Raw genomic sequence first — 22,357 nt, 5'->3', positions numbered from 1 at the left:
TCTTTCTCCAGCTGTAAGAAACCAAAATCTGCACCTTGTTCTATGACAAAAATTTCCATTTTCTTTTAAAGCTGTCCTGGAATCCTAGCCGTCTTCCCAGCTGGGAAAAGGACATTCGCCCTGTCACAGTCCACGCATCTCTTCTGTATCCTTTGGTCTCTCGCAGCAGGCACATGGCCTGTGTGTGTGTGTGATGTTTAATTGTGTAGAAACCTAATATGCTCATGTGCCATGTCGTTTGGCAGCTGTAGTTAAACCTTCTCGGTCATCTGCGTCGCCGTTCATGTTTTTCTGAACCAAAGATTGCAAAAGGCACGAAGTTTGTTTTTCTGGACGATTCATAGTGCATGTCCCTTAGAATTTCTCTTTTGTCCTCACTGATGGGAGAGGCCTTGGAGCTCATCTATGCAACTTCCTCATGTTTTAGATTAAGACAGTGAGGTCCAGAAAGAGGAAGCCCGCTCAAAAATCATTTATTGAGCGACTGGCACATATTAGCTGCCGTGAGGGATACAAAGATACCAGATGCAATCCCAGCCTTCTAGCAGCTTTTTGTCTGGCTGGAGAAGTACCTAATGGACAGCCAGCTACCGCGCAAGGAGGAACAGGGTGTGTTCCGTATAACCTGTTGGAGTGGCGCAAAAGAAGGCAAGGGGAAAGCTGTCCTCGACTGACCAGTGACATCCTCGTGGAAAATGACATTTGAGCTGGAGCTTGAAGGGTTTCATAGACATGAGGACCGGAAACGCTCCACACAAAGGCCTGGCTCACAGGTTGAAAAAATAAAAACAAGGCAAATCATCTAGACTGGTTTGTAGAGAGCCATCGGGAGATAATCCTGGATAAGCAGAATGGGGCCAGTGGAGGGTGGCAACTACTTCGTTATCCCACATCCCACGCCCCCTCTTCCACCAGGCGGATCCTACTGATCCTACAAGTCTTAACCTGAATGTCACCTCCTCAGAGAAGCCTTCCCGGGCACCTTCTATAAGCAGGTCCTCTCACTATATTATCCCCTGTTGCTACATCCTGTGTGTGCCCTTCAGAGTGTTTTGCATAATGTGTAATTATATACTTGGTCATTGACTTGTTCCTCGCTCTCCCCCAACTGGACTCACAGGTCCTTGAGATAGGCACTCACGGTGCCTATGTCACTAAGTGCTCACCGAGCTGTGGCTCTTGTTATTGCGGGCGTTAAGGGCAGCAATGATGAGAGCAAAGGACCAAACTGAACAGACACCATAAGGAATCAACACATTGTGGTAGGAGGTTGGACATGACCAAAGAGGGAGACCTCAGGTTTGGGGCCCGGGTGACCAGGCAAGTGGTGGCACTCAGGAGATATGGGAGAAGAGTGAGGGAAGTTGTCAAGGAAAAGCCCGGGAGGTCCAGGGAGAAATGACATCAACGGTGAGAGCGGGGACATGGCATTTTGAGCTTTCTACCATTCTAAGGGTCACAAAGGAGTCTTTGAACTGAACGTCATGCTTGGGAGGTTATGGCTGACACTGAGAACTTACTGGCACTCACGAAGCATGTTGAATGAACACGCGGATGGTGGATGGTCAGGAAGTGGTAGCAGAGCCGGGACACTGTTCAACTCTTGGTGAGAAGACAGCAGAGTGAAAAGAAGGGGGGAGGAGCTGAGGGAGAGGAAGTGGTTGGAAATGAAAAGGAGTCAGAATTGATGGAGCAAGATCCCACAGGAAGTTGCGGGGACTCCAGAACGGAAGCTCTCCGTAGAACAAAAAAGGAAAATTCATATTCCCCACAGGTTTGGGCCTAGTCAAATCCATCCCCACCAAGGCTGAGCCAGAGACTAGTGCATCTCTGCTTTTTTACTGAGCACCTGCTTCGTGATGGGTATTGTGCTAAATGCTGCGGGTTTACAGATGACGTAGTCTCTGCTCTCAAAGAGGAGCCACGGGCAGGAAGGCCGAGAGAGATAAGGGCACTAAAATGTTCCAGGTGTGGCAAAGTGAGAGGCAGCACAGTGTAGCACCTAAGAGCACAAGTACTGCAGCCAGCCAGCCTGTGTTTGACTCGGCCCTGCTGGTTGTTAGCTGTGTGACCTCCCTGTGCCTGTTTCCTCATCTGGAAAACGAGACAATGTGAGCACCTACCTCATAGGGCTGCCAATAAGTGAATCAAAATGGGCAAAGCACTGGAGCGCCCGGGTGGCTCAGTCGGTTAAGTGTCCGACTTTGGCTCAGGTCATGATCTCACGGTTCGTGGGTTCAAGCCCCACGTCGGGTGAGCACAAGTCCCACTTTTTTTCTCCCTCTCTCTGCCCCTCATTCGCTTGTACCCTCTCTGTCTCTCAAAAGTCATACAAAAAAGTTATTTGTGTGGTGACAAAATGTCCTAGAGGTGCCAAAGCACGGACTGAATGGATAAAAGGGTCCATGGAACCAAGGCCATGAAATCCTGGGTGGGAACAGGCACGAAGGACAGAATTTGGAAATACGGAGAGCGAGTGAATCCTGCCAGGCAGGGCCCGGATGACGTGGTGTGCTACTCCCAACTTCGGCACTCATTTGTTGGACTGGATTGCCTCGAAAGAGCTACCGGCTCTCTGAACACATATTCATCTCATTCCTACAAGGTTCTCTGACTGGGCTTCCAGGGGTTGGCACCGGACAAGCCTTGTCCCTTGGAAAGGACTCCAATCCCTTTAGCACTGCCCTTTCTGCTCGAGCCCAGGCTCCCTACAGTCCCATCCTTTTTGGCTTGACCCTCGAACCTCCAGGCTCTCTCCAGTCCTGCTGCTCAACTACCACTTTCCTCTGCGTCTGTATCAGTTTCGTCCTTGAGCACGACTTCTACACAGTTTGGATAAAGATGTGGCTTACTTCACTAGCTAATCTCTAGCAGCACTTTTGCCTTAAGACAAAGTTGGTCACGTGTCTCTGAACAAATGTTTTTTGTAGTCGTGAGTACGATCCTGTGAAATGTTTCCACTTAAGGTTAGAGATGAGGAAAGCGAGGCGTGACTAGCCGGGCTGTCAGCAGCAGAACTGGGGAGACATCCCGGCACGGACTCCGCGTGGAGACGGGGCTCTAGCCATCTGGTCACGGCAGAGCTTAGGGCCGGGAAGGGTCTATCTGCCCAGGGGGTTTCTGAGCTGCTCGGGATCTTCCCGCCGGGGCTGAACTTTCCTCAGATGAGCCTCCCCTAGGAGGAACTGCCACTGTTGAGACAGACTGAGCGTCACACGGTGGGGTGACCAGGCCAGCTTTTGGTTCCCCTTGCGCTTGGGAGCTGGGCTCCCTTAAGTCCTCACGGAGCACTCTGGGGACTCCATTTTGTCGGGCTGCCTTCTAGCAAATGCGAGAGGCGTGTCAAAGGAAGCACCCTGCAAACTGGAAAGCCCCACGGCCAGGTGAGGGTTATCGCTCTTCCTGTGGTTCAGCCCACACGGCAGGGCTGCTCTTCCGGTGGGTCATTGCTCTTGCCCGTAATCACAGCGGTGCCTCCTCAGGCTGTTCCACAGAAGCTACAGCGCCATCAGCCACTGGTGCGCGTTCCTGCTCCCAGTGCTCCTGCTGTCTTCAGGAGGTGGCAGGGGGACGGCCACCTGCTCTGCCAACCGGGGCCTCCCCTGAACCTTCAGTGCTTTCTGGAAACATCGGGAGCTGGCAGGCCAGCTTTTTCTTGCCATATCTATGACTCCGCTCCCTGCTGCTGGCTTGGCCCCTGCTTTCCCTACGGAACGTCTTTGCTGCAGCAGGGGCCTCACAGCTTTTGTACCTTTCGGGGAAATGTCAACGTCTTGCCACCAAGAATACGGACATACCCCCCACTGGCTGGTGCTATGTGAGGCGACGTTTGGGGGCTGCGGAGGAAGGCCAAGCGTACAGCTTTCACAGAGGACCTGGCGCAACCGCAGTGGTCTCAAACCATCCAGAGGAATGCCCGACTCAGTCAGCTGCCAGTCACTGAGGACCCCAGAGGCTGGAGCCTTCTCCCCACTGCTGTGCCCCCACCCTCCCTTCTCCTCCACTCCTTCAAGAAGGTCTCTGAGCCACAGTTCATTGCAACTATCGTTTATTAAAAAATATATGTCTCCTTGGAAGGAACACTGGTAAACCAACTAGTGTCATGCTTACTTTGAATCTTGATGTTCTTCCCTGGGAGGCGCAGAAGGTTGAGTGTCACTCAGAGTACATCACTTAACACCGGAGAAATCAACACACCCTGCTCACCCCCCTCCTCACCAGGGTCACCATCAGCCATCGCTTTATCCCTCTTTGCCTTTGGTCCAGTGTACTGCCCAGGTAAAGCTGCTGCCCTTTCTTCACCCTCTGTCTGGGCCCCACACTTTACAGGTGGCCTCATTACGTTGGAAGAAGGACTGTTAACAGATTTCCTACGTTTGGCTGGTGGCACTCAAATCGTCTGCCATGTGGCGTCGTCTGCACCGGTCACAACCCAGCAGGCTACGAAACCAGGGACTCGCCCTTGGGGCCAAGCGTGTCCACGCTCTCTTCCCCTGTGCGATGCCTCCATTGTGGGGTTGAGAGAGGCATGGTGGCTTCCAAAGGGCACAGAGGGGCGGGGCCTGAGCCGCACCTGCCACCTGCGCTCGTGGTAAGGGAAAAACTCCCTTGACCATAGTCACTGCCTTCTGACTCTGGGAAAAACCAACAAGGTTCTGCCTCTCACCAGCGAGTGAATCTCGGCTCTATGGGTCAGACAGCCTTAAAGTCCACTTTCTTGAGGAAACAATAAGCTACCAGCTGTTGGTGAGGGTGCTAGGGTAGGGCGTATGAAGCAGCTGCAAAAAAAACCCCACAGCAAACTCCTCATTACGTGGCTGGCCAAGCCCAGTGCTGTCCCATCATCCCAGTACAGAACTGGAAGGCAAGTGACGCCCCATCCCTGTTCGGGGGTGGGGGGGTTCCCCCGAAGGGGCCTTGGCGGAGTCCAGTGCACCTCGGGCACAGGAGTAAAGGGACAGGTCGCAACACGGAGCCCCAGCCCCGCTTTTCCTCTGCTGACTGGACAGCCGAGCCTGGGTCACCTATCTCTCTATCACAAGGCCCGGCTCCTCCGCAGCAGCATGAGCCTTTAAAACACAGTCAAATTGGATTCTACGCATTCACTTAAATAGTAAAAGTATAATTTGGAATAATGAAAAGGCTGACACGGAAGCACAACATGGTTTTGGTTTAACAGCAGCTTAAAAATGAACAAAAAGGAAACCTCTCATGCAGACACATCAGGTGGCAGAAAACAATAGGCAATTTAATATGGAGCATTGTTAGCCATTCTCTCTGTCCACGCACAGGACTGACTGCACCTCGAGGGCAGCAGCTCCTTTAGGGTCGAGTCTCCAACCCTCTCACCCCCAGGCACAAGCCCTGCTCACCGACCCGTCCTAGAGCAAACCTCAGCTTTCAAGAGAATGACCACACGCGAGTGCCCTTGGTACAGCACTTACTACCGCTTCCGATCCCTCCCCAACCAGCTGGGATAGAAGATGCCATCTGATTGGAATATGAAAATTAAAGCATTTCTCTAATAACACAGTNCTTTCGGTCGCCATACGTTGCACCATTCAGCGCTGCGTGACAGCAGCACGACAGGCAGAAGCGCCCGGGGCATCTCGGCACGCGGCGCGCTGAGCTCGCCTCACAAGCCGTGCAGCTGTCCAGAGCCTATCTTTCCAGCAGGTCCTCTTCTCTTCGCTTCTGCTTGGTTCTTATGAAAACAATGACTCTGATGGATCTGCACCTGTGCTAGCGCTTGGGAAAGGTCCATGCAGGAATGGGCACAGTCACATGATGAAGTGAGATGGCATCATCCCAAAAAGAAAACTAAAACCAAACAAGAAGTTTAAAAAAAACAGAACAGGACTAGAAAACTCAATTTTGAGGGACATTATCTAAAAAAGGGGACAAGAACAGTAGTCATTTGTTCTCCTGGTGGGGACAGGACTGAAGAGGGAGGAGGGAAGAGGGACTTGATGTCTTCTGTTCACAAGAGAGTGCTTGGTAGGGAGTCTTCAGAGTTTTTCAGGGGATGGGACCCAAATGTAGTGCCCAGACTGGTCCTCAATGATCTGTTTGATTTTGTTATAAATCTCTTCCAGTGAGTCACCCTGTACAATGGCTAAAGTGAAAAGGAGAAAAGAATGATTAGCATGCTCCACAGCACTCCCAACCCGGCAGTCTGGCCTGCCCCGGCCACCCTACAGCTCAGCCTGGCAGAGACCCCCGCACGGACGCAGGCGCCGGTCTCACCAGCCTGTGGGCCCAGGGCAGCGAGGGAAGCTGGCAGGTGCTCCAAGCCCAGGGCTTAATGTCAACTTGTTGAGACAGTGAGACTAAGCAGCAACGAAGAGGAACACGTGTTGCTCAAAAAAGGTTTACCGAGCGCCCCCCCATTAGATGCCAGACCTCGCGGCTTGTGTTGCTCTTGGCTGCCATGAGGTCAGCAGCAGGTCATTCTAAACAGCCTTCGCGGAAGACTGGGCAGCTCCCAGTTATCCGAAGAGAGAAACACTTTCCAGCAAGAGGCAGCGCTCCTGGGGCCGTCACATCTGCTCCATGTCAGAGGCCGGCCCGGCACATAAGGAAGGACATGGACGTAACGGTAAAGGGAGCTCTAAAAGCCCGGCTCTGAGAGTATGGCCATGAATGCTTTCCCTACATAACCTGGTGGCACCACCAGCTGGGGTTTACTTAGCACCAACGTGCACATACAGGGCACTGTCCTTTTAAAGGTAAGCAACATGGGACACAGAAACTGTCACAACCTTTTAGGAACTGACCTTCTGGGACAGTTGAGCATATAAACACACGCGCGCGCACACACACGCTGACAGTTGGAATACCACATGGAGGAAGGAGCATCATCGACAAACATATACGCCGCACCTACAACGTGCAAAACCGAGTACTGGATCGGGGGCGGGGGGAACGAGTTGGAAGGGAAGCAAAATGACACGGGGAGCCTTAGAGGTGGCAGGGACGTGAGGACAAGATGAACCAAATGATCTAAGGCAGCAGTGCGTGGTGGTGATGGATCCTGCCAAATGGTTATCCTCCAGCTAGACGGTAGGCACTTGAGTATTTTCAAAAGGTGTGACCACGACAGCATCCCGAAAGTCTGTGCAGGGTCTCTAAGCCTCTTGGAGACACTTCCAGAATATGTGGTCTGGTTCATCCCGTGTTACCCAAGCTGGGCAGCAGGTATTCTCACCTGTGAAGTATTCTCCAAACTCCTGCTCCAGTTTCATGGCTTTGTCGAAGATCTTATTTGCTTGTTCATATGTCTGCCGTCGGTTCATTTCCCTGCCACAGACAGAATAAAAGTGGTACCAAACTGTATTCTACGTTTTGATTGACCTAAGGGTCACTCCAGGCTCCTTGAAAAGCTGCTCAGCTGCCCTCTGAGAGCAGCAGCGGCCCATAGCTCAACATCTTCCTCTAACCTTCCAGGTTTAAAAGCACAACCAGGACGGGGGGCCTGGGTGGCTGAGTCGACTAAGTGTCCGGCTCTGGATTTCAGCTCAGGTCATGATCTCCCGGGTTGTGGGATCAAGCCCCGTGTTGGGCCCTGCACTGTTGGCATGGAGCCTCGTCGGGATTCTCTCTCCCTCGCTCTTTCCGTCCCTCCCTTGCCCGTGTTCTCTCTCTTCGCTCTCAAAAATAAATAAACTTTAAATAATGAATGCATGCATGCATGTACAACCAGGAACACACGCACCGGCACTCAGATCAGAAGGAGCCCTCAGTGACCAGAGATGGGGTGCAGACTTTCCTTGGTCCTTCCACTGGGGCTCACCGCTGCCCAACAAAGCAGTTCATTTTGTTGTTCCTTTCCAGGGCCCTCTCCTAGCTGGGGGCGTCTGAGTCTCAGCAAATACTTACATAAGTGCTTCGATGGACTTGGGCTTGATGAAAATGGCAATGGGATAAAGTTGTGCTTGCTGCAGCCTCTTGATAGCATTGCCGGAAACATCTAAGATGCAGTGCTTGCCCTGGAAAGGCAAAGACTTGTTCTCAGCCCACCCAGTCCCTGTCTACCCAGCCCTAAGCAGTTACCGGGTGGCAACCCAAATGTCTGCCTGGGTAGGGGGAACCCAGGGCCCCTCAGAGAGGGCTAGAAGCTTCTACCCCTGAGGCATCCAGGTTCCACATTTTGCTCCTGCCACGCGGAAAAGGCCGTATCTGCAGAAGGGTCCCTATTCGTGTGGGGACACGCTGGGGTGAGCTGCATGAAGGAGACAGACAGACGCCTCCTTCCAGGGGCTGGGAACATGCGGAGCCGACACGGCTTTGGTAGGTCCTGTGCTAGGAGGAGGAGGAGGAGGATCCTAACCGAGAGTCAGCAGGAACTTTTCGGTTTTGCCTTTGAGGGTTATATTTAGCAGGGCCATCTCCTCTCTTCTTACCCTCTCTGCAACTGCCCGCACAGACTGGATGCTGGTCCCATAGAGATTATCATTGAATTGGCCTGCTTCGATGAACTTGTTGTCCTGGATATCCTTCTCCATCTGTTCTCGGGAGACCACAAAGTGGTAGTCTTGTCCGTCCACCTCATTATCACGCCGAGGCCGAGTAGTATCTTAAGGAAGAGAAGAGGGGCGCCTGGGTGGCTCAGTCGGTTAAGGAAGAGAAGAAATGCTGTGTGGCCGAGGACAATGACCTGCCCCAGGCCCAAAGGGATGGCCTGTTCCTCTCTCACCTGGGTCCCAGGGCCACTCCAATATTTTCCAGATGAGTGGAGGAGTGGCGGGGGAAGCAGATGAAGAGAAGTTTGTCTTCCCTACTTCTCTTGTAACTACCAGGTCTCACACACAGGGAGCTATTCACTTTAGCTTAAAAGGGACCAGAAAGGCGGGGTTTCCTGGGCCAAAAGCTGGCAGAGGATGCCAAATGCGGTATGGGAGCCAGTGAACCTAACAAGCTGTCTGCCAGGCCACGCTAACACCCCTTGGGCTGCTCCCCACCGCGACCATTAGTCCAATCCTTCCTGACCATCGCCGTGCAAACTTCTCTCCAAGGGAGAAAACAGGCCAGTCTGATGTCTTAGGCCTCCCAACCCCATAAGCTTTGTGGGAATCTATTGCTGCCTGATCTCTTCCAGAGTGTTAGATATACCCTGTTCCCAGAGAACCCTAGGACCTAGCCCCCCTGATCCTTTCCTTAAAACATCAGAGTAATAGCTCCCAGAGCACTGACGCCTCACTCCCAAAACCCTCCTGGGCTCTTACGTGGCACACAGGATCCAAATTTATGCGGGAACTCCGAGATCAGGTCATCGTTCACTCTGTCCTTCATTGGGCCCAGGATGATCACAGGCCTTGCATAGTGAACTGGAGAGACAGAGCATGGAGGCAGTGAGCGAGGCCTCCCACCAGACGGCCTGTTCCACCTCCAAGTCTGCCTAGAACACCGAGGCTCTGGAGCTGCCACTCAGACAAAGCAGAGTGTCCGTGGCCATTCTGTGGCTTTTAAGTACAAAGACATCAAAGAGCCTTTAATTTGAAAATATCTAAGGCCAAGGCAAGTCTGCACTCAGAAGCATCTCCCCTTCCAGCAGATTCAGGAGAAATCTCTGCAGGGGCACCAGTGGCGAGGCAAGGTTTTCTCAGAGGAGCCACTAAAGGGAGGAACCAGGACCTTTCTTTTGGTAACGGTCACACCCACTGAAATTGACTTTTGCCATCTTTGCAAACCTGCCCTATCTTCTGGAAGGCACCTCCAGCAGCAACAAAGGTACGATGAGGGATGCACACTGGGTTCCCTTTCCCACTTCTCTATTAATGCTAGAAAGATGTTAAAAAGAAGGAGGCGCCCAGGGGCTGGATGTGCAACGAGCCGTGCCGACACTCTCCACCCGTGCTCTCTCCTCTGCTCACACAGCCAACTGCTGTGCTGGCCCACGAGCAGGACACTAACTNCCCCTGCCACATTCCCCTCACCCCCCCTCCGCCCCTGCCAGAAAACAGCCTGGTCAGGCGGTACTTGCTAACACCTGCCCTGTGGGCCTGTCTGCTTCCCACTGACAAGAAAGGATGGGAAGCCCTTTGCCACCCCTGGGACAGGAGTCAGGAGTCCTCTTGTTCAGCAAAATATAGCTGACCAAAGGGACACGACCTGGCAGCCAGGAAGCCTCCACCCAAAGCCACCCCAATTTCTCAGGAACTGTCCTTAGAGGTCACAGTCAACTGTGCTCCAGTTACCCTCTTGCTCTGGTAAGGATCACGGGGAAGCTTCAGCGGGTCAAGAAACACTGCCCATGTCCCATAATCTGCAGGCAGGGGAGTCAGGGCACTCGTGCAGGCCCCCAAAACTGCAGCCTAACTTTGCCCTTTTAACAGTCTACCTCTCTCCAACTCCTTGCACTGGGACAAACATCCAGACAAGGGGCTCAAGGCTGGGCTAAGGTCCCCAGCACCCTTTAAGAGCAATGCTGAGCCCTGCTCTCTCCTCACGGTAGAGCTCCATATACCCTAGCAGTGACAAGCTTTTCCTGAAATAGTCACTAAGCCACTTGGTGCTGAGTGCCCGGAGGTCCCCAGATGGCTGGTGGCAGTGCTGGGGAAGGCAGCACTATCTGCATCAGGCCCCAGGGTGCTTGCTCACAGGCTTCCTCTGAGCCTAAGACTCATGGGTAGGCTGTACAAGGCCCTCTCGCCACAGCTCCCGAGAGGCCAGTGCTCCCAGAGGTTGTGGGGTTCCAACTGTGGCTTCTCTGGCTTGGTCAGGGGATGGCTAAAGGAAAACTGGGCAGTTGCCGGATCATTTAAGGCAGGAAAAAAAGACAAAGATAAGGAACCTTAACCCGGGAGATCCTGGAGATCTTGAAAGGCAATTCATGACAATATCCCATGGGGGCCATTTGTCTTTTGGTCTCCAAGCCAATCTGTAAAACTGACAGCATTTCCAGCCCGTGATGCCTGTGGTGGGGACTGACTGACTGGCAGCTCACCCTTCCCAGGGTCCCAGGGACAGCTTTCACTCAGGTCCTGGCCAGAAGTGCAGGGCTTATACTCTCCTTTAATTCATGGCCTGAACCCCACCCCATAAGGACAAAATGGCCACAGCATTTCCAGGATCTCAAAGTGTACATGGCTAAAAGAAGCACTAGCCTCTGAACGGAAACGGCAGCCATGCAATGCCGGAATGAGGATGATGGCCGGGACACGTGGTGGAGCTACACGACATGAGGGAGAGTGACACACACTTACTGGAACTGCTTTCGCTGTCACTGGTGTTGGATGTCACTCCCTCTGCAAGCCAACAAGAAAGAGACTCCGATTCAGAACACACCACTGAGAGGTCACACGCGGCACAAAACTCAAATGCTCCAGGAGCAAGACACTGAGCTGCCAACCAAGTCAGGCCACGGGAGGCCTGCCACATCCGGGCTACCAACTGGGAGGCACAGCTCCGATAAGGAGCCCCTGACCACCTTGCACTTGTCCCCAGAGCCCTCTCGGTCTGCCAAGTCCCTCCCTGGACACTACAAGCCTTCCGTTCTTTGGCAGCACCCTCTTCATCTGAATCAAATGAACTGACTTGGGTGGTTTCCAAATCCTATCTCAAAATGCATCTCCCAAGGCCAACAATAGGAAAGGCAAGGCAGGGACAGCAGCCAAGAGAAGTCCAGGGACCAGGTTGCTCTTGACTTTCCTCCCCAGGCAGAGCCCCTGCAGTGTCCAGAATTGTGCGGTGCTCCAGAGCTAAGAGGCTAAGCACTGGCTAAGTTGAGCTGTCACCACGGAATGATGCTCTGACCATTCAGTGGCACCAGCGGCCCTCCTGCCACCGCTGTCTAGCCTCCTCCTCCTCCTCCTAGCTCTGGCCTCAGTGGTGAGGGAGGATGTTCCTCCAGCCACAGGAAGACAGACATGTCAAAACACGGAGACAACAAACAAAGAACACATGGAGGCCACGGCAACCCTCCTGTGTCGGACCACTGGGACTTGCCCCCATCTGAGTGAGGGCAGAGCAGCCATGCTCAAAGGAGGCACAAGGCACAGTATGGCCCAAACAAAGCCCACTGTTCCCAAGACGACAGGCAAATGAAGATGGAACACAGACACAACAAACTATGGACAGAGACACTGCTCGTTTCAGCCAAGATGACACTGTTCCAGACTGTGGTATGCTGTGGCCCCCGTAGGAAGGACTGGCTGTGGCACCTCCTCCCCCCAAGGCTAGTTCCTGAGCAATCCCCTAAGGAAGCTCCTTTGCCTTCGTGCCTTTATTACTTATTGAAGGAGAGTATACCTGGATGGAACCTGCCCGGCACAGCTGTGTGTATGTGCTCCTCTTTCCTGTCATCTAGGTCCCTTCATTTTCCACTCGGGAGAGGTCAGAGTTTTCCCAAGCCAAGGCACTAGACATACATGGTCCACAAATGCTGAGGCCTGCCCCCCAGCTCAGCCCCTTAGAGACGCTCCGTGGAAAGCCAGCCCACAGCTGTTTGCCAAGGCCCCTGGACCTACCGGGATGTCCCAGATGCATGTTGGGTAAAGGGCTCCACAGTACTCTCGCCCGTAGAGAGACTGCAACAGCTCATTCTTAAGCCCAATTCCTGAGTGTTGGGTCACTAGCAGAAGAATCCAACCAGCAGGTACCCCTCACCTCAACAATAGGCTAGAGATGAGCTGAGTGGTCACCCCTGGAGAAGTACTTCTTGCCCACCTCATTTCTAAGGTGGGGCGCCAAAATGGCTCCCCACCCCTTCAAGGTACAAAAGGAAAACACAGACATGAATGACAGGCTTTTATTAGGGTACCAGGGATCCAGAGCAAAAGTGTGACACTCATAGCCACTTGTTCCTCCGCCTGCTGTGGCATAAGTTCTCACAACACGGTCCTCCCCTTACCCTTTACCCTCACCCACGTTCCCTATACCCCCATGCCCAGAACCTCCACTCATGCCAGAAATACAGTTAGTGGTGTGCGAGTTTGACTTACTCAGGTTCTTTGCTNGAGCATTAGTGACAGAAGTATGAAATACTATGAAGACCTATAATTACAGTGAGGTTAAGAAATCTGCTACAGAAAGATCACCCCAACATCAGATAAGATACCTGCACTTTATGCTGTCCAACTTGCTGCCGGAGGGCGTTGGAGCGGACTACCTTTCTGAAGTGGTCTATAGTCTATAGCCCGACAGGACCAGCCTGGTGGCTTTCCAAGGCTTAGAGTACCTGCTTGGACTAAATTCGTAGTTATAGAACCCAGGTCTCTCCTCTGCCCCTGAAATCACCATTTCCTTCCGAGGGTGCACAAAAGAGCAGGCAGAATTACCATCATCCCAAGGAGCATTTTGCCCAATACTCACTCTGTCCAAACCCTTCAGGGAAAGCTTCATGCAGTGTGAGGTATGGCCTTAAAAGCTGACCTGAGTTGCATAGGCTGAGCTCAGCTTCTGGACAATAAGCGCTAAGCAGTTTCAACTCTCACCCAATGGGCAACCCCCAACCCTCAGCTGGGCCACCCAATAGCAAACCCTCCCCAGGACGGGTCCGGCATGAAGGTTCTGAGGCTGATCCAGTGAACTGTACTGATCTCACTTTGGCCTGTCTCCTACTGCTCACGAGCAGAACCAACTGCACCTAGTGCTTCTTCCTAAGCTGGCCAGGATTATGAGACATAACCTCCATTTGGACGAGGACAGCCTTGGATCTACTAGCTACCAGTCCGGATGGCAATGACCTACGTAGACCATGACCATGAATCAGGCTGGCCTAGACAAAGGACCTTCCCTACTGGAACTAGTCCACCTCCTGCCAGTCCCCACAGCCCAGGACCCCAGAGCCCCTCCTTGAGAGGCAGCAGGGGAGAGGTTTACAATTCACCATGAGCCACACTGAGAAATATTTCACCAGCACGACCTGGTGTTTAAGGTTAGGGTCAGAGCAGTTAATTTCCAAGACATAGGGCAGAATATGAGTATTTCTCAGGATTACGTTGGTTCTTAAAAGTTTATTGATCTCAGTTTATGCCCTTTTCTACTGTTTATTGTTTTGCAATAAATCTTTATTTAGACAATGTCGAGTAATCCCCCTTCCATATCAATTCCTGCAAGCAGGAAGGGTTTTCTTTTGAAGGCTGGCTCTGTAATTACTCTGGGAGGACAGTGAGTCTGTTGGAGCCGTGTGGACATCCTGGGTGCACATGCACATACATGTAATTCAGGAAGCAGGTCCCACTCCAGGTGTCCAGGGAAGAGAGAGCTCTTCTCTTAACATAAAGGAGTGAAGTTCAGGGAAAGAAAACACAAGAGGAAGAAGCCAGGAGAGCAACCCTGAGTCCCTAGACCTGGTTCTCTTGAAAAACATTCTTCTAAACCTGCCACTATGGCTGAGTAGTGCTCATCACCACCACAGCAGCACTCAGCCTGGTGCCCCCAATGCCGGTGCTAGAGACTTCCTGCTAGGGCAGCCTTGGAAGCAGTTCTTGCTTAGAGCCTCCAACATTCTTTCGGAGTGAGCAGCTGGATAAGAGAGAGACCCAGTGTCTCCCCGTGCACACCAGTTTCTACGCTGACTCAGCAAATGAGCAAGTATGCCCCCACACACACGCACACATGGATGGATGGACAGACGTGCACACGTGCACACACACGCACACACCTGCCGTCTTCTCATAGGAGGAGGTGCAAACGAGGAAGAGAGGGCGAGGCTGTGGGAAGTCTGCTCTCTGTACCCTGCTGCTACTTACGTTCCTGTATGCTGCTCTCCTGGGCCATGTTTTCTTTGCTCTTGTAAAATGGGAACTTTCGAGAGAGGCGGAAACTCTTTTTACGTTTCGTTTTGATCGACTGTGAAAGAACATGAAGATGGAGGGGAAGGACAGAAGAAAAAAAAAACAGAACAATGGATTTTAAAGCATGCAAGAAAAACTAAAATGGAGACAATGGCGAGCTAAATAAAAGACCATCTCTCACAAATGGAGTCTATGAGATTAAATGAAAAGTTGATGTAAGAGGAAAATTATGTTTACAGGAAAATGTTGTAGGGATGTTAGACGTTTCTACCTAATGCAGACTTACAGCACTCACTGGCACTTTCTAAAGGACAAAGGTCACTGTAGCCTCCTGGTCACATGCCCTAAGGCGCCACTGATACATTCACATAGAGTTCTCTACTCCGTGTCTCTCTTCCCTCCTACTGCTCCGGAAGTCCTTTGGCCTATGAAGCTCACAGAAGAAAAGGGGGGGGGGGATGACTGAGCCCTCATGCCTCACTGGTCTGAGGGGTTGGTCGGAGCTCTGAGGCTGACCTTCCTCGTTGGACAACAAGGCCAGCTTCTGTTCAGGACCCCCACAGCTCCGACAGGGTCTGCGGCTGGGGAGGTACCTACAAGTGGTTTAGTGTGTCCCCAACAAGTAAGCTTTCCAGACAGTCCAACTCCAACACATCTTCAAGAGCCAGTAACCCAGGGGAGGGAATACACTCTCGACACAGAGTCCGCGTGCCCTCGCACTGCTTTCTGAAAAGCAGTCAGTCAGTATTCTGATAGGACAGAGCCAGCCCCCTGAAAGAGAGATATTCTGTTGTGCTCCCCCATTCTCTTATGCACCGGACAGACTCCCAGCTTCTTACTCTTCTTCACATGTTGGCTGCACTTCCTTGGGAATCCCCACTTACCCTGTTAGACTCAATCATCCCCGTCCTGGCATGGAACTTCACGGTTTTCAATCGAGCTCTTTCTTTCTTTTCCACCCTGTATTGGAGTCAGAAAGAAGTCCTGTTACTTGCTGCCAGTGCATGGTGTCAGAAGCCACTTTTTGGCTCACCGACTCATAATCACGTCCCGAGTACCAACTCTCTACCGAAAAGGAATAATAGAGCCCATCCACTGCTCTCAAGCAACTTACAGTAGAATAGGGGAAAAAAAGAAATCAACACCAAGAAGAGGGCAGGGAAGGCTTCCTGATCATGACAACTCACCTCTTCTTACTGGGGATCACACCAATTTGCTCGCTTTCTCCATGTGGGGTCACCAGTCTCGCCTGCCACCATTCATCATCAGAGGCATTGATGACATGCAGAATGTCACCATAGGAGAAGCTGAGCCCCTGGCTTGGCAGGCAGCTGTCCCGAGTTCGATCGTAATCGAACAGGGCCCTGAAATGCACAGCGAAAGATAAAGTCATCATCCTAACCCGAAATGCCAGGAACCTGGCAGTCTTGAAAGGATGGTGGAGGAAGGCCGCCCCAAAGAGTGAGCACAGACCCAGCAGCCTCAGAGAAGACCAGAGGGAATTCTCCAGAAGACTGCATCTTCCTTTCCATCTCGATGTTGTCGCTATGTGCCTCTCCTCAAAGAAACATCCCCCCACTCTCCCAAGAAGGGGAATAAGACAATCCTTCGCGTGGCCCATTGTCTCGAGGCTTCCGGACACAAGGTGGAAGTCCAAAGTAGAACACACTGAGTGATCCTCTCCCTCGCCCGCATCCTAGGGAAACAAGTTAGCTCCACCAAAGGCTCTCCCAGTTTACAAACACCTCTTCAAAAAGTAGTTGAAGGCAGGACATAAACATGTTAACAACCATCTCAAACTGCAAATGGTAAATGCTGCAGGGACACAGAGGAGAAAAGGGCCCTGTGTCCTGGGGCCACTAAGGAAAAAAGCTAAGGCTGATATTCACCCACAGAATGGTAAAGTTCAAAAGGACCCTACCACGGAGCCTCCTAGTTCAGACTCCCACTCTTACACAGCGGAAGGTGGAAGCTCAGGGAGGAAGACTAATGTGACTGACATCACACACCTAACTAACCTAGGATGGAGGCCAGTTTCTCTGGCAGGACATACACAGTAAAGTGATAAAGGGGACGGTGGGAAAGGGTGGGAAGGGAGCTATACCATCCAGGCTTGAGGAAAAGGAGGAGCCCAGCCTGGCTGTAGCTGGGAGTCCTAGGAAATGAGGTCAGAAACAAAGGTCTGGGGCCAATTTTGGAAGGCCTTAAATACTACCTGATCCAGTGGCCCTGAAACCTGACGGTTTCAGAGTAGGTAAGTGACACATCAAAAGAGCGTTAGGCACATTAATCCACCCTCACATGAAATGGGATAATCGCAGAGTGGGGTGGAGTTGAAGGCAAATTTAAATCAAAACTACAAGCACAAATCCTTCAGAATCTACGGCTGACTTTGGTTCTGGTGAAGTTGGTGCTTCACACCCGAGCTCCCTGCTCAGGGAATAAACTCACCTGCGTGGAAGTGTCTACTTTTGTCATCCACTGGATCTCTCTTCGTAGAGTCACTATGGATGGATGACTTCAGTGAGAAGTTTGTATTTTTCTACTTGCAATCTAGGCTCTGACTCTTTTTTATATTCTCTTTTAACACCCTACTTGTACACACAGCCCTGGGGATATCCCGGAATTAGTTCCAAGATTTAGACTTCTACCTACGGTGTGGTAGTCTGTGGCTCACCTGGAAGCTGCAAGGTAAAACACACTATTTCCTCATGTGCAGGCCCAAATGAAACACAGAATGTAGTACAACTGTGCAGAATGAAATGCCCAACTACTTTTTAAGCTCTGTAAAACAGAATTCTTAAAAAATCAGTATCAGGGGCCCCTGGGTGGCTCAGTCGGTTAAGCGTCCGACTTCGGCTCAGGTCATGATCTCACACCTCGTGAGTTGGAGCCCCACGTTGGGCTTTGTGCTGACGGCTCAGAGTCTGGAGCCTCCTTCTGATTCTGTGTCTCCCTGTCTCTCTCTGCCCTTCTCCCACTCACGGTCTCTCTCTCAAAAATAAATAAACATTAAAAAATGTTAAAAAAAAAAAGAAATCAGTATCCGATTATTTGAAAATGAAAAACTCAAACTCTGATATAGATCCCTTTATCTCCCTCAATTTACACACACAAAGCAAAAGGAGAGGGGCTGAGACCAGACGATTAAGGAGGCACTCTGCCCAAGAGTTTCTTTCTCCAGCTCTGTGTGACAGGATCAAGTCTGAATGCATTTGCACTGCATTTGAAATGGAGCTTCCTAAAGCAAGGAAGGCATTCTGTCAGATGTTCCTACAGAAACGTGCATGGGGAAGACCTTATTCCAAGTGGCAATGAGAAACACTAGATGTCATCCTGGACTCCAAAGATGAAAACACATGTAGTAAAAAAGAGAACAGAACTTAGATTAAGCACAAATTCGTTTTGGTGGGGGGAAGAAGGAAGATGTTAAAATGAATTAGGAGAGGGGCGCCTGGGTGGCTCAGTTGGTTAAGCGTCTGACCTCGGCTCAGGTCATGACCTCACGGTTCATGAGTTCAAGCCCTGCATAGGGTTCTGTGCTGACAGCATGGAGCCTGCTTCAGATTCTCTGTGCCCCACCCCTGCCCCTCTTCAACTTGTGTTCTCTCTCAAAAATGAAAAAAGAAGCATTAAAAAATGAATTAGGAGAGATTAGGATGAGGTTGTAGAACGATGGAAGGGAGAGCTTACTGTTTACAATCCAGGAACAATCCAATATATATCTGAGCCCCCCAGAGAATCATGACTGCCTGACCTGCACCAACGGCACAGAAGCGGGAGTACATATGATAAAGCTAATATAAGAAACATGTTTTCTGGACGTCAGGAATCCAGTCATTGGTAATTTTTTAAACATCTGAGATTGAAATAAAACTACTAGGCCAGTGTACTTCCAAGATGAATTTCAGATACCTTACAATATCAAAACGCATATAACACAAGCTAAGGAACAACAAACTAAGTGTGGAATCCAAGTCAATAAGAATGCCAGCAGCGGCCACTGCGCACCAGGAATGTCACTGTCTGCTTTGGTTTTCAACCAAAGGCACATGTTCCTTTTACAACTCTAACTTTCAAAAACATAAGTCAATACAAAAAGAAACTGCTTTNTTTCTTTTTGCTATTTGTTACTTTTTTTTTTTTTTTTTTACATTTTACACATTGCCTATTGGCAACAGCTCTCACTCATCCTTCCACCCCTCCTAATTTAGTGATATCACATTTTTGAGGTAAATGATATTTAATTTTACAGTATTGCGCAACTAGTGTCCACAGAGGACTATGCCCTCCTTTCCTATAAGCTTTTTCTATGGCTTCCTTCCTGGTGGAAATACTTTATCTGATTATTTTTCTATGGCCCTACTGTCTTGTACCTCCATTACATAACACATTGAGGGCTACTTAGATTTACTATTTCTTTTTGTTACAGACAAAATACTTGAAAGCAGTTTCCTTTGGAGAGCCAGAAAAAGAGAGAATAGGAAAAGGATTAATTTTTTGAATATGTTATTGTAATATTTGAGATTTTAAACTATTCATATGCATTAATTTCATTAAATATTTCATTAATATAAGCTCATCATAGAATACTTGAAAAATATAAAATCTAAAAAAGGGAAAAAAATCACATTTAATGTAACTCAGAACCATTCTTTATACTATTGTGATACTGTACAATACTGTGTAATAAGTAAACAAAAAATAGGTTTCACAGAGATGGAAATATGCTGTGTACATACAATTTGGCAACTTTAGTTATCACTTAAAATTGTATCATTAATATTTCCCATCTCATTGACGATACAGCAAAACTAACTATTTTTAAAGATGATACAATATTCTATTCTTAAGGATATCCGTTAATTAAGTAGTTTTGAGCATCTAATATGATCAGGCACCCCTTCGGATCCTCAAGGGGAAAAAAAACAAAACAAAACAAGAAAGTAAGCGGGGAAATTTACCAAGCACCTGGCTTGAGTCACTTACTTTTGATAAGGAAGATGTTTGGCTCTAAGTTCCCCAGCAAACAAGGCAAAAAAGGCAATTTTCTAATAAAATGTGGTACCAAAGGGTACCCAGGGGGCTCAGTTGGTTAAGCATCTGACTCTTGATCTTGGCTTAGGTCTCGACCTCACCAGGCTCTGCACTGGGCATGATGCCTAACTTAAACAAAAAAGTGGTACCCAAGTCTGTCTGGATTTTGTCTGATGAATTTGTGGATGAGGAACACCGAACAACAGAATAAACAATGTTTTTAAACTATGATCTTGTTATCACTTCTCGGCCTTTTGGCTGAGATCAAGTGTAAACTATGCTTTTATTAAAGACACAGCAGCACATTTGAATTTGACATACAAGAAAATAATTCAAATTTGAAATTCTGAGCTATAATGTCATTCTCAGTTGAGAATGTAAAATGAATTAACAAGAATTTCCTTTTCTATCAGTCAGAACTACAAATGGAGAAAGAGCTTTGCAGGACATCAGAGCCTCAGAGGTCTCTAAGTTGCTTTCCAGTCCTAGCATTTAATGAGCCCAAGTCTTTCCAAGGTCTTCTCTACCAGGTCCAATTTCCTCACCAGTCCTTCCACTGTTGTGACAGTGATTTGTTTTCCGGTTCCATGATGAAGATGTTCTCTAAATCCACTTTGTCTGTTTTCCTGCTGAGACTGTATTTGACTAAGAGCTAGAAAACTTCCTCAGAGATGACGCAAACCAGGCCCAGAGACACACAGGGCCTCATCTAGAGTTGCGTGGTGGGCGACCTTCACACCAGGGCTCTTAAATCTCAGAAAAATGTCATGAGGTCTAAGTCACCATCACATCACGAACAAACAAAAGCTAACTCCCCGCTTGGCTATGTCTAAAAAATACCTTTCTAGAGGGGAGACACAGAAGCAAAGTAAGCCCTGGCCTTGCAGAATGTGCTGGCTGAGTATGTTGTAACGAGAGGCACGAAGACGGGACAAGCCAAGGCCTAAAAAAGCATTCAGAGGGAGCACAGGTCACACCTAACTTGGGAAGTTATGAGAAAGGGTGGACTTTTGAACTGGACCTCAGTGAAGGTTCAGGACAGAGAGAGAGAGAGATGGGAGATGCCTGTCTGGCTAGAAAAAACAGCGTGAGCAAGGGCCTGGAGGCGAGCAACCCAGGCCGTGTGGCTTGGCTGCAGTGCAAGGCACTCAGTCTGCAGCCCAGCTAAGGAGTCTGGCATTCACTTAGTAGGCCTTGTAAGACTGACTTCATGGCCTCAGCTTTTTAATCATTACCAGGCTAAACTTTCATGTGGAAAGTAAAATTAAAAGCGAACAAGGGCACCTGGCTGGCTCAGTCAGTAGAGCATATGACTCGATCTCAGCGTCATGAGTTCAAGCCTCACATTGGGTGGAGAGAAAGAAGGAAGGAAACTAAAAGAACAGGCCTTAATAGTAAAGTCGAACCACCTTTCAAATGATACATATTTCACATAATTGAAAAAAGTATGTAAAGTAGACCTTAATGCATTTTGAAAAAGTGCTGGCTACCCACCTGAGATCTTTAAGAAGCATGCCAAACTGTGGCCATCTAGCTGTGACAATCTCTCTTAAGAACAGCCTGGAAACCTAAAAAGTGACAGAGACTGACTCCTTGTTACAAATGCCTCAGGTTGGATCTGGTAAGAGGATGAAAGAGCACCTTTTTCGGCAACATTGCTATATCTTCCTACCCACCCCTTTTTATCCTTAGGGCAAGAACTAGAGAAAATCAAGATAGATAACACACCACCCCTTTTAAATCAGACTGAACCACTATCCCAAAACTGAAATCCTACACATGCAAGGCCTAGATGACATAGCAATGGAACTTTTCAACCTCTGACTCAAAAAGAGTGAGCAGGAAAAAAGAAGGCAATACCTATTTGTCTCCAGACACCTAAAACCATATTTAACCACTCTGGAACTTTGGTTTCACCCCACATATGTGAGCTTATTGACAAGATGGCATGTTGGGAGACAAGCAGCCTCAGAAACCCCTTATACTTTGTCTAGATAAAAAGAATTCCACGAAAGCTCAGAGGGAAACCCTATGTCAGGAGAGAACAAAGCTTATGGAAATATTACCATCTACAGCCTAAAATCACAGTTAAGTGGTCTACATAAAAGATTGTCCTTCAACCCTGAATATGTTCCTCCTTGGTTATGGCCACACAGTTCTGTGAAGCAAAGGAAAGCCACAGATCCTGGGTTTTCCTGCAACTTCTCAACCACTGGGGGCCATGCCAGGAAAACATTGACATCTTTTTTTTTTTTTTTTAACTTTTTAACGTTTATTTATTTTTGAGAGACAGAGACAGATCATGAGCAGGGAAGGGGCCAAGAGAGAGGGAGACACAGAATCCGAAGCAAGTTCCAGGCTCTGAGCTGTCAGCACAGAGCCCGATGCGGTTCTCGAACCCATGAACTGTGAGATCATGACCTGAGCCGAAGTCAGATGCTTAACTGACTGAGCCACACAGGTGCCCTATGTTGTCTTTAAACTTAAAAAATATATATTTTAATGTTTATTTATTTCTGAAAGAGAGGGAGACAGAGAACAATCAGAGAAGGGGCAGAGAGAGAGAGACATGGAATCCGAGG

At 49.5% G+C, this 22,357-nt stretch overlaps 1 protein-coding gene across 1 annotated transcript in view; it reads right to left on the bottom strand.

Moving 5' to 3' along the window:
- Positions 1–5,539: 5,539 nt before the first annotated feature.
- DLG3 (discs large MAGUK scaffold protein 3) overlaps positions 5,540–22,357 on the bottom strand; it is a 51,380-nt gene continuing 34,562 nt past the window's right edge. Inside the window, exons 10-18 of the mRNA XM_077774970.1 lie at positions 15,926–16,102; positions 15,623–15,698; positions 14,694–14,793; positions 11,106–11,246; positions 9,225–9,326; positions 8,403–8,575; positions 7,879–7,988; positions 7,208–7,299; positions 5,540–6,115 (exon numbers count right to left, since the gene is read on the bottom strand). Of these exons, the coding sequence (XP_077631096.1) occupies positions 6,009–6,115; positions 7,208–7,299; positions 7,879–7,988; positions 8,403–8,575; positions 9,225–9,326; positions 11,106–11,246; positions 14,694–14,793; positions 15,623–15,698; positions 15,926–16,102 (1,078 nt within the window). The 3' untranslated portion in view covers positions 5,540–6,008. The remainder of the gene's footprint in view (positions 6,116–7,207; positions 7,300–7,878; positions 7,989–8,402; positions 8,576–9,224; positions 9,327–11,105; positions 11,247–14,693; positions 14,794–15,622; positions 15,699–15,925; positions 16,103–22,357) is intronic.

Source organism: Crocuta crocuta, unplaced genomic scaffold (assembly GCF_008692635.1).
Source record: "Crocuta crocuta isolate KB4526 unplaced genomic scaffold, BGI_CrCroc_1.0 scaffold394, whole genome shotgun sequence".
Taxonomy (NCBI): domain Eukaryota; kingdom Metazoa; phylum Chordata; class Mammalia; order Carnivora; family Hyaenidae; genus Crocuta; species Crocuta crocuta.
Note: the sequence above shows the minus strand (reverse complement) of the source record. Positions and strands in the feature narration are given on the sequence as shown.